Source organism: Phaethon aethereus (assembly GCF_964289735.1).
Source record: "Phaethon aethereus genome assembly, chromosome: 2".
Taxonomy (NCBI): domain Eukaryota; kingdom Metazoa; phylum Chordata; class Aves; order Phaethontiformes; family Phaethontidae; genus Phaethon; species Phaethon aethereus.
In genome coordinates this window covers 165,700,587-165,712,754 of record NC_138582.1, presented here as the reverse complement: position 1 = coordinate 165,712,754, position 12,168 = coordinate 165,700,587, and the positions used below count along the sequence as shown (strand labels likewise).

Below are 12,168 nucleotides of genomic sequence, written 5' to 3'. Positions count from 1 at the left end.
TATGCACTTCTACCATATGCTCAATGAATGTGATGCACAGATCTGCAATCACAGCTTAGAGATAACACTGAAAAAAAATGTCACTTAAAAAGGCTTCTGAAAATATCCTGTTCTTTGGTGAAAAAATGAGCCCGTACGTAGGGCTTTCAAACATAAATAGCTTTAGGAATTTAAGAGTTTCACTTGGAAGCAAAAGCAGAGGATGGAGAAAGCAGCTTTTTTTCTCTTCTGTCTTTATGCACTTGAATCACAGAAATTATGCGGATGGATCCTTTGGAAAAATGACATATTGGAGGTGAGAGCAGTAACTACCAAGGAGTTTTACTAAAACGGATGCTTTATATTGGAATGAAAGTACTCACTCAGGAAACACAACCGGCACTTTAACTATATTGATATCATAATGCTTCAAATTATTACTATTACTCTGAAAACTTTCAGAACTTTTCCATTAATGAGTTAAAGGCAGAATTAAAATTCATTTTAAGTAAAACAGTCGAGTAGATACGAAATTTCAGGGGAATGACAATTTCAGCACTTCTTAGTAATTACCTAAACACAAGGCTCCCTATGTCTTGAAAAACAGCAACACTGGACCATTGATTTGCTTCTTTGGCTCTAAGGCTTCAAATTGTTTCAGATGGTGGAAATACTCTTCTTGAGTGTAATACAGAATATATGCCTACAGGGAGGAACAGAATAGAAACACTTTCTCTTTTAAAATGTGCAAATTATGTATTGGTGAAAAAGAATAATCTCTTTCTGTATTATACTAACGGGTGTATAATTTTTTAAAAGGCTGTTAGAATGAGAAGAGTAGTCAACTGTTTTTTTACAGAGATTTACAAGAATATACAAAAAAAAAAAAAAAGAATTTATAAGTGAAAAACCGGTCCTGCAAAAAAAAAAAAAAACCACAAACCAAAGAAGGCTCCGAGACCCGAACCGCACGCTGGCTGCCGAAGGGGCTGCCCCGGCTCGGCCGGGCGCACCCCGGTGCCGGTTTCAGACGGAGGCGGTTCAGGGCGTTTCGAGGAGGGGGTAGGCCGCGGGGAGAGCCCGGGAGCCCCCGGCTGCCTTCCGGCCCCGAGAGCGGCGCCTGGGTCTCGGCCTCCCTGCGAGGCACCGTGGGGAGCCGCAGCCCGCCTCAGGCTTGTGACAGGCCCTCCGCGGGGCAGCCGAGCTCCGCGCCCCTCCCGCTTCTCCTCAGCGCTTCCCGCCCTCCGCCACCCCAGACCGCGGGGAGCCGCCGCGGCGCGCGCCCCACCCTCCCGCAGCAACGCCTCGCTTCCCCCGCCCCCTGCCCGGTCGCTAAGGGCGTCACCCCGTCACGCGCCCCCTCCGGGCCGGCAGGTAGAGGAGTGGAGCCCAACTTTTCCTCCCCTCCGCCGTGCGCGGGCGCTGCGCTCGGCGCTCGCTTGCTCAGGCCTGCGCCGCTGTCTGCTTGAGGGAGCGGCGGGAGGGCGGTGCTCGTTGCCGCCGCCGTCACCGCCTGAGCGTCCCGTCCCGTGCCGCACCGCACTGCGGTGGTGGGCATGGGGCTGGGCTCGAGCTCCGAGGTCCCCGACGGCGGCGCCGAGGGCTTCCACGTACACGGGGTGAGGCGGACGCCGCCGGGGCGGCTGAGGGCGGGAGGGCCGTGAGGGGCGGCGGGCGCTGAGGAAGGCGCAGTGGGCGTCTGGAGGGGTACGGGGTCCCGCTTCCCCCCCCCCCCCGCCTGCCTGTGGCGGCTCGGGCAGGCCGAGCTCGGCCCAGGAGAGGGCCCTGGCCTGGGGACGACGGGCCGCGGCCGCGGGCTCCCGTTGGCGCCGTCCGGGGAACTGCCACGACGGCGGGGGAGGAGCGGCCACACCGCCCCGGTAGGCAGCGGGTACCCGCCCAACGCGGCCTCACCCCCGCCCCGGCGGCTTCAGGGTCTTTCCCTGTGACGTCTTGGCTGCCGGGCGGCCGAGGAGAGCCTTTTGCGCTTCTTTCGAGACGTTTGAAATAGTTTGAGAGTAGGGTAGCCCTCCCTCCTTGCTCCCCTCTAAGTTCCCTTGGCTTGACAGTTTGACTAATTTCTATGCGGATCTTTACAGCATCTTGGCGGGGGGTTAATTCCTGCTCCAGCCAGCGGTTTCCTGAGGGGCGACGTCTCACGGGGCTGTATCTAATGCAGATTTGTTGTAACTCCTCTATCTGGCGTATTGTCTGCACACGTTTGTTTAAATGCGTATCTTGGAGCATAAAGACAGGCAGAGGTACTGCAAGTTACCAGTCGCTGCATAAGGTACCTGTTCGTTTAGTCGGGGGTCTTCCTCCCTGAAATAAGAGTGGAAACGTTGTTGCCACGTGCTGCTTTCCACTTCCTCAGCAGTTTGTGTTTCTCAACGTCTCAGGAAGTGTTTAGGGTACCAGCATTGATATGTTTAATACATATTGGTTGGTATATTTGATGGTTGGGCTTGATGGTCTTAAAGGTCTTTCCCAACCTTAATGGTTCTGTGATTCTATGTCATCTGCGTTTGTCAGTCTCCCTAACTCCACCAGAAATGACCACTGGTCATGAAACGCCGCCTCTTTTTACGTGAAGTGCAGGATACTGCTCAGTTGTCTGTACCGGAGGGTGATTTTGGTGACCTATAGCATGCAGGAGACAAAGTAATTTTATTTTTTTTTTCCTCCTCGGAATTCATGCAACTTTTGATACCGTGTCATGTGAAAACCAAATACTGCAGGATTTTTTACAACTTGCAGTTTCATGTGGGAACCTGTGTGGCATTTAGACATCTGAACAACCATGTCATGAGCTCTGTAGTAACTTCCATGTACTTTTTGTGTACATTTTCATCCTTGACATTGTGTTACGTGACAGTTTCATTGTAAGGCGGTTTGCACATTACTTAGAATTGGGATGTAGGGTAAACTCTTTTTAACCTTCAGATTGGTTCAGTGTAAGCTGGCTGCTTGCTTTTGATGCAGTTTAGGGTTGTGACAAAAGTGAATACGTCCTACTCTAGTTGTGGTTACAGTGGTCAGGTTTGAGGTTTTTTTGCTTTAAAAGCTTTTGTTGAAGTAACTGTGCTATAACTTATGTATATCTTGTAACTTGCATAGGCAGTTAGGCCAGCAAAAGCCCCAATACTGATACAACTTTATTGGGAAAAAAAAAAAAATTGCAATTTGGAAACACAAGACCAAATATAAGATGTAGCAGTCTTAACTTTGCTAGCAATGAACTTTTTAGTTTAGGTAATGTGTAGGTTCTAACTTAGCACTTAAATTGTGGGGTGGCTTCCAGCACTCAAATATATTGCAGGTTATGGGCTGCACTGCTGAGTTCACAGAGAATAAAGTTACAATCAGTGTGAACCGTTAGCATGTTTTAACCGTTAGCAAAGCACAATATTATGTTGCTTTGTTAGTATACCTTGAAGTGGGTATACTCTCATACACTCTGCCTATATCAAGTTCTGGGTAATTTCTGGTGGGTTTTTTCCTCGTGTGAATGCATTTTAATAGCTATTCTCTATATTTCTTTACATCTGTTTTATGATAACTTGCTAATAATGAAATTGAAATGTTGCAACTCTTATTTCTTCTGAATCTTTTGTAAGTGATGGCAATCTTCTTGACCAGTACTTGTGGTTAGTGATGTGTTTGCAGCATACTCTTTTAAGTGTTCCTGTTCTAATGTGCTGTAAATTGTGGGTACCTAACTGTAAATTGTGCTTATGTAAAAAATGGCTGTGATGTAACTGGGGACTCTCTATGTGCTCAGGCCATTAGTAGCATGGAAGAAGAAAATCCTGAAGCAGCACTTTGAAAACTAAGTCCTTTTCCAAAGTCCTCAATATTTAATAATTCCATACTGCGGACTCTGCATCACAATACTTGTATCTTGTATGAGGTTCAATACCTGAGATTTTTACGGCTTAATTAGGACACCAGTGTTCATGGTTCTATAGAAATAGGTGCACAACTGTGGACTGCTCCCTGAGGTCTGCCATTTGGTATCTCGTCTCTGGTTCAACTCGTAAATAAATATTGAATTGACTCTAAAGATTAACATTGTCGTTTAATGTAACAAGAGATCGATGTATAATAAAAATAAAATGTATGTTTTCTAGGTTCAAGAAAACTCTCCAGCTCAGCAAGGAGGACTGGAACCTTTCTTCGATTTCATCATTGCGATAGGACACACTAGGCTTGTAAGCCTCAAATGATTTTATCCCCCCTCCCCTGCATGAAATATGGGTGTTGTAGCAATGAAAGGTAGATGCCAAAGCTGTCACAGTAAAGGAAGCTTTTCATATTGGACATTGTATATGGCATTAAAAAGGTAAAGTAAAACTTGGTGATGTTCAAAGTCTCCTCTCTGGCTGGATCCAAATTTGAGGAGTCTTATTTATGCCTTTAGTCACCTTTACTTCTTAACAGATTAACACAATGTTTATGATATTACTCATTAGTGTGTATTTTCTGCCACAAGGTGAATATTAAACTGGTGAGTCAATGGTAAGAGCTCAACAGTTGTTTAAACAAACTTGTTTGAAACACTTGATAAAACATGAAAAAGAATTGTGGCTTGTCTGCTTATGCTTTAAGACTGGGAACATAGTTCCTCTGTGGTGAGTTATGAGAGAAGAGCTGCTTATTGTTAGACTACATAGTTGAGATCTAATATTGCTGATATTATTTAATACTAGTTATGAAGAACGGGAATGTAAGTGATGAAACAGAGTAACAGCAAGTACTTATGTAAAGGGACATGAACTGACACTACTGAGTTCTTCCTTATAAAAGAAAATTGAACTGTTGGGACTGATCGTGAAACACTGAGCCTAAACTTGGACGGTTTTTGTTCTTTGTATTCAAATTCTGTCACAGGTGTGACATCTATGTTACAGGTGCAACTAGAAATAATGTTAATCATATATCTCTTTTTGTGCTCCACAGAATAAAGAAAATAATATGTTGAAAGATCTGCTGAAGGCAAATGCTGAAAAAGCAGTGAAGCTGGAGGTGTATAACATCAAAACAATGAAAATAAGAGAGGTGGAGGTGATCCCCAGTAACATGTGGGGAGGACAAGGTCTTCTTGGAGCCAGTGTGAGGTTCTGCAGTTTCCAGGGAGCCAATGAACATGTGTGGCATGTTTTGGTGAGACAGAGTTCTTTGGTGGCTCATTAGTGTTCATACAACCTTGTTTTAAAGTGAAATGTGTAAAAGTACAATACTGAAATCACACAGAAGGGGGCACAGTCTTGAAAGTCTGCCTGACCTATTTGAGAAGAGGCGAGTAGCAGGTGACTCTTAGTGTTGTCTGTTGCTATGGAGAAAATGAACTTCATCCCAATCAACCCACTCCATCCCAATCAGTGTGTGATGGAGAGAATGCTTTTTTCCATCTGATGTTAAAGGATCAATGGCAAAAGCCAAAAGATTCTGGCTTGATAGGTGTCTCTGTGTTGGCTAAACTTCGTCAAAGTAATATTAATCTTGCAAAAACACCAAAAAATAATTTTAAAAATTGAAGAGGGAGAGCTGAAAGAGTAGAAGGGCCTAGGAAATCTTTTGTTTCTGGTTGTTTAAATAAGTAAATGCAACTTCTCAACATCTTCAGAGTATCTCATTTTGAATTGGTAGTATCTTGGTCTTTCTTATTCAGCATGTTTTACAAGATGCACACATAGATGTAGACTGTTCAAGGACTTCTGTTTCGCCCCATAAGGAAAATGTTCTTTCCTTTTGTTGTTTTTGGAGTTAGATTTCTTTTTTGATCTTGGGGTAATCTGTCCTGCTGCAAGTGCAGATGACACGTGTTCTTTCATAGGATGTTGAACCTGCGTCTCCTGCAGCTCTAGCTGGTCTCCAGCCGTACACTGACTACATTGTTGGATCTGATCAGATTCTTCAGGAGGTAGGGTGCATGTTCCTTCAAGTAGTGATTGTTGTTCCTTCAACTAGTGATTGTTGTTCATGCCTGACAAGGTATGTTGTAGGGTTTAGTTTTTTTAGGAATCTAATTGCCTGTACATCAAATGTGTGGGGATAGTGTGTGGTGATTTTGGGAGGTTGATGTTTGACAGATGCATTATGGTTGAGGTAAACATTATCTTTTTTTTCTTTAATGTGACAATAAAAAAAAGTTTCCCCTAAAGATCAAACTACACTAGTGAGTTTTAGTCTGTGGGTTTGTAACATCTCACATTGAAGTACATAACTACGTAAAATGCTAACTTGCTTCTAGCTCCTTGTCTTGCAAATTTGAGTTTAATAGCTACTACGTTCTTTTTTTCTCAGTCAGAGGATTTCTTTTCACTGATTGAATCCCATGAGGGGAAGCCGCTGAAGCTGATGGTTTATAACACTGAAGCAGATTCCATTCGAGAGGTAGTTGTGACTCCCAATGGAGCTTGGGGTGGAGAAGGAAGGTACTGATCTCTGGACAGTCACTGGCTGATGACAGGTTATATACTAACTGTAAATGAGCTCCTGTTAAAAGTATTATTATTATTATTGATTACAGCTTGTTATTTTCAAGTCAAACTTTGTTTCCTTACGGCTGTCACACAATACTGTTCATCTTTCCATAAAAAAAAATAGCTTAGAAGTAGGAATTAGGGATGTTCTGGATCTAATCCTGTTTAAGTTGAAACCAATGGCAAAACCTGTGTTGACTTCTCATATTCTCATAGTCAAACATTCAGGTAAAGCAAGAACAAAATCCACATCAGGTGAGATTATACATTTTGTAAAGATAATAATCAACTGAAATCTAAGGTATGTATGTCTAAATGTCAATTGCAGAGTGCTCCTTGAGTACTACAAGTGAAATTATTCTTGTAGGTGGATATTTCTTGCTATAGATTAAAGACTCAAACTCTTTCTTTTAGAGAGTCAAAATTTAAAATGCTTACTAGTTTTGTTAAGAACTCCCTTTTTCAAGTCTTGTTTTACTTTTCTTGTACAGTTTAGGATGTGGTATTGGATATGGCTATTTGCACAGAATTCCAACACAGTCTAATGTATCAAAGAAAAAAACAGAAAGCAAACCACCTTCACCCTTACCAGAAGCTGGAAATCCTGTACCATCTACTAATGGTTACACAGAGGTATGTAAGAAATCATAGAATCTTTTGGGTTGGAAGGGACCTTTAAAGGTCATCTAGGCCAACCCCCCTGCAGTGAGTAGGGAGATCTTCAACCAGAGCAGGTTGCTCAGAGCCCCGTCTGACCTCACCTGGGATGTTTCCAGGGATGGGGCATCTACCACCTCTCTGGGAAACCTGTGCCAGTGTCTCATCACCCTCATTGTGAAAAATGTCATCCTCCTATCTAGTCCAAAATTACCCTCTTTTATTTTAAAACCATTACCCCTTGTCCTATTGCAACAGGCCCTCCTAAAAAGTCTGTCCCATCTTTCTTATCAGCCTCTTTTTTTAAGCCCTGGCAGCTGTACTAAGGTCTCCCCGGAGCCTTCTCTGCTCCAGGCTGAACCCCCCCAGCTCTCCCAGGCTGTCCTCCCAGCAGAGCTGTTCCAGCCCTCTGATCATTTTTGTGGCCTCCTCTGGCCCCGCTCCAACAGGTCCATGTCTCTCCTGTGCCGAGGGCTCCAGAGCTGGACACAGCACTGCAGCGGGGTCTCCCCAGAGCAGAGCAGAGGGGCAGAATCCCCTCCCTCACCCTGCTGGCCACGCGGCTTTGGGGGCAGCCCAGGATATGGTGGGTGTTCTGGGCTGTGAGCGCACATTGCCGGCTCATGTCCAGCTTTTCATCCACCAGTGCCCCCAAAGTTCTTCTCGGCAGGGCTGCTCTCCATCCCTTCATCCCCCAGCCTCAGTTATCTTCTCTGGAGTTTAAAAATTTTCTACTGGTTGGAACATTCGTAATACAGTATGTTTGAGTACAGCATACAGTTTTGCTTGAACAAAATGGACTTAGGTGAAGGGAAGGTGGAGAGGTCATGATGCTGAGCGGATGACAGGAACAGTAGCATGAGTGAGAAACTCTGTTTGCTGAGCTGCACCCTTTATTTTCTCAAACTTTCAGCTGGTATTCTTCCATATTTCTCATTGTATTTGGGTGCAATTACGTGTATTACAATTACTCTTTCACCAGTGTTGGCTGATACAAATTTTTGCCAGGTGTTTTTGCTCTGTTTTAAAGACTTGCATAGTACAGCTGTATCAGTCAATGAGAATCACATTAGAAGAATATCCTGCTCACTAGGAAATGAATACACCTGCAAGAATTAAGTATGGACTCTTCTTCTAAGAACGTACTGGCTTTAAAAGGCTTCATTGGAACATGACCTAATCAGTGGCTTGACTATCCGTTTTGGCATCATAGGTTCTCTCTGAATTGGTGTCCTTGGAGGCTGAGGCAGAATGTTTTCATAGGAAGGTTGTCTTTGGGTGAAGCTTTCAATATAAAAAGATGTTTTTCCTTCTTACTGTGTTATTCCAGACTCCATTGTTGTCACCTACTTCTCAGAGTGACAACTCTGAAACAGTTATGAACTTGGATCATTCCACAGATCAAGAAATGAGTGGTTATTCACCAGAAAGCTCACTTTCTCCTCCTCCCCCTCTCCAGAGAGTTATGGATCCAGGTATATTTTCTTATGTGCTCTTTTTCAGCAACTCTTCAGAGAACATCTAAATAAACTAATAAGGTCTTAAACAAGCTTGAGACTTAAATGCAGAACTATGAGCACTGGTAGTTGTTTTCCTTAAAAGTTTTCTACTTCATTGGATTTCAGAGATGCAGAAGTTGGGTACCGTGAGCCTGACTGAGGTTAACATTCTGCAGCAGTCTTTCCACTTATGCCAGCTAACTTAGGTTAAATTTATTTGCGTTTAGTGGTGAGGGGACTTCACTGATTTTTTGGTCTGGATACTACATTTCTTTCTGAATCTAGAATTTTGTGTTATATCTGAAACAGTACTGTAATATTTGCTTTCTCCTTCAGGATTTGTAGACATGTCTGGTATTTCATTTCCTGAAGTCACTGACTTAATGAAAGTGTCCAGCATGTCTTCATGTGCCTCCTTCAACATGCCAGCTTTAGCAGGCACCGAAAAGTTAATGTCAAACAATGATGCTTCTACTTATTTTGGTAAGTGTATTCAAGATTTCCTTTAGGCCTCTGACCTAATTTCTGCAATGGCACCAACTCATGTCTACTCAACAGTATCATGCTTTTTGGAAATAGGCCGATTTTAAGAAAAATCAGAAAAGGGATTGGCTAAAATAAGATGGAAAAAGTAGCAGAAATCAAGTTTAGAAGTGGACAAAAAGTTATAAGCTTTTTTAATAAGATTATAGATTGTGTGTCTTTTTCTTTAAATGAAAATGTTAATGACCCAAATTAAACTGACCTTAAAAGTAGGTACTTCTAAAATCAGTGGAAATGAATTTCTGTATCACAGGCTTGTCTTCACAGTTGTAAACTGAAAAAAAATTTGCACTCATCCTAACAGTGACTTTTCTATTTAAAAAATATGCTTCACAGTATGGATGCCTTTGCCTTTTAAAAGATAGGGTGACTAAGAGTTGTAGCACAAAATAAAACAACTCTAGCATAAGAATACAGCAGACCAAATGGTTCGTGGTCTCTTAAAAACCTGCTTGCACCATCAGATTTTCTGGATTTGTGGAGAACTGAGTAAACACAGCCCATGTATTTGACAGTTGTGAATGTGGTTATGTGCCTGTACGAGGTATCTCATTCAAGCTGATTTTTCTAGATGTATGGTAACCAGAGGCACCATCTGCTAACCTGACAGGTTTTTTTTGTTTTTTTTAACAAACTATTTCCATTTCTCAGAGAATGCCACAGCTTTGGACCCTGAAGATGTAACCATGTATTCCAAAGGCTCAATCAAGCAGCCTGAGTTGGATGACCTACTGCCTTCAATTCCACCTTTACCTTCTTTTGTTCTTCCTAATGAAATTTCTTCAAAAACAACACTAGGAACTCATCCCGATAACCAAGACACAAAGCTGCTCTTAAACAGTATTGAGAGCTCCTTTACCACTACTCCGGTGAAACCAGATGATGAAGCAGCATGTGAACAGAAAGAAGAAGCTGCACAAGATCATGAGTGAAAGGGATGCTGCTGCTTTTGTTTACAGACTGCCATATGCTGTAATACCACAGCTTGGAATATTTTTCTGATCTTGAAAGAATTACAGTTATTCTATTTTGTTAGTGTAGACAATATTATAAAGGAAATCCTATGAAATACATATCCTATGTCATTTCCAATCATTGTTTAATGGATTGATCTCTGTTCAAACTTTGCTGTCCAAAATGACCAAATTAATGGAGGAATTAATGCAGAAACAAGTTGGACTGGCAAAAGGTCAAGTTCCTGAATTCATGTTTGCCTCCAGATGCTCCTGAATGTATTTATAAAGACACTCTGCCTGAACCATGACACTTAGCGATGATTTTCCTGGTATGATTGATAGCATTAAAAAAAATACTTAACGGTTTTGACTTGCTAGAAAGCTTTTCCAGTGGTACACCTCAATTAGACAGTTTTTGTGACTTTCAAGGCATTTCCTACCCCAAGATACCTTTATTCCTACTTACTACTCTGCAACCTGTTATTTTGCTTTTAGAGTCCCTTCTCGCTAACAGTTTTTCATGTACCTTCTCTACAACTACATTTGCAGGGAAGGAAGTACCAGATGGTTTGAAGTTGCAGCATAGATAGGACAAAATCGTGTTGATGGGTCCTGTCGTTCACTTCAGCTCTTCGATGGATCATGTGGTGTCTCGCAACCTTTTTTTTTTTTAAAAAAAAAAAGGTGGTAGTGGGTGTAAATTATGATGGTTATTTGAAACAAACTGAAGTCAAAGATGATTTTTAAGTCAGGCCCATATGTTTTCAGGGTGATTAACCTTTTCAGCAGAGTTGAGTATATTTTGGTTTCTATAGTGACAGAAATAGCTTTTCTTTACTTGTGCTTTTCTATTTACCCATTTCTATTTTTATACAAATCATTGTAAGTTTAAGACATGGGGATGGAACATGTTAGTGCAGCAACATCTATTGCTTTTTGTAGCTCTTGTTTTGTTTGCACTTGTCTTCAAATACCTTCTGAATGTAATAGCAAACATGAAATGAACAATGAAAGAAATGCAGGTGTTTTTATACCCCTCAGGGTATATTTATCATGGAATTTTAAAGCTGCTGGTTGGGAATTAATTCAGTATATCTGGTACAGTTAGTGCGGTGAAAATCCTTTATAAATTAAGAGAATGAGGCACAAGGTTAAGTGGGTAAGCTATAAACTAGAGTACACTTATTTAGCACAACATTGTGTAATTTCCTTTTCTCTGCCCTTTCTCCTGTTCCGTTTCCACGCTGTGCCCTGTGGAGGTCAGTAAGTGAAATGCCTGACTAGGCTCAAATCCAATAACAATGTGGGATGAGGAGTCTGGGTCGCACGGATTTGCCTGTGACAGCTCGGCTTCAGCAAGAGGGTGCAGGTGAAGCTGTAACATGAGAGGTCTTCAGATGAGTGCACCCTGACATGAAATCTGTCCTATGTATTCCTTCATGTGTTAGTCTGAAATAGTTTTCACATAAAATATAGAAGCTGTGGCCAGGATGGTCAAAATAGCTTCTGCTTTAAAGAATGCATTCAGCCCTAACTGCAGGTAGGAGAATTCAGAGGTTTGGAATCTAGTCTGCTAAATGGTCTGTTAATAGCAAATCAATTTTTTTTTTCCTACATTGCTAAAATAGATTTCCTTTCTTCTTCCCCCAAATGACTGCTACAAGGGTAAACAGCCAAAAACTAAAAATAAATGTAATTTAAGCTATTGGTAAGTTTGTTTCGTCTCAGAGCCTGATGACTGAAGACATCTAGGTGATCTATTTGGGTTTTTTGTTGTTTTACATGGGATTGTTTCTAATCTTACACCTTTGTCAAAGCCACTTTTTAAGCTGGTAGTATCTGTCTCGTTTAAGTGATGCTGTACCATAAGCACCCTTTAGAAATCTAAGAGCAGGAAAAGTCAAAACTATTAAATTTCAAATGTCAGAGTAATAAACAGCTTAATGCTTACAGCAGTTGGTGTCCAGCCTACTTTGTGTTAATTGGCTCTTGGTTTATTTATGAAGACTTGAATCTTTTTTCATAACATCCAAATGAACAGTGGTCTAA

The 12,168-nt window shown here is 41.9% G+C and overlaps 1 protein-coding gene across 1 annotated transcript; it reads left to right on the top strand.

Moving 5' to 3' along the window:
• The first annotated feature begins 272 nt into the window (after positions 1 to 272).
• GORASP1 (golgi reassembly stacking protein 1) lies at positions 273 to 10,098 on the top strand. The gene is made up of 9 exons (XM_082015167.1): positions 273 to 1,598; positions 4,110 to 4,190; positions 4,939 to 5,142; positions 5,816 to 5,902; positions 6,286 to 6,416; positions 6,956 to 7,097; positions 8,452 to 8,596; positions 8,957 to 9,103; positions 9,815 to 10,098. Exons 1-9 carry the CDS (start codon positions 1,536 to 1,538, stop codon positions 10,093 to 10,095), a joined length of 1,281 nt encoding a protein of 426 aa, XP_081871293.1. The 5' UTR covers positions 273 to 1,535; the 3' UTR covers positions 10,096 to 10,098.
• The last annotated feature ends 2,070 nt before the right edge of the window (positions 10,099 to 12,168 follow it).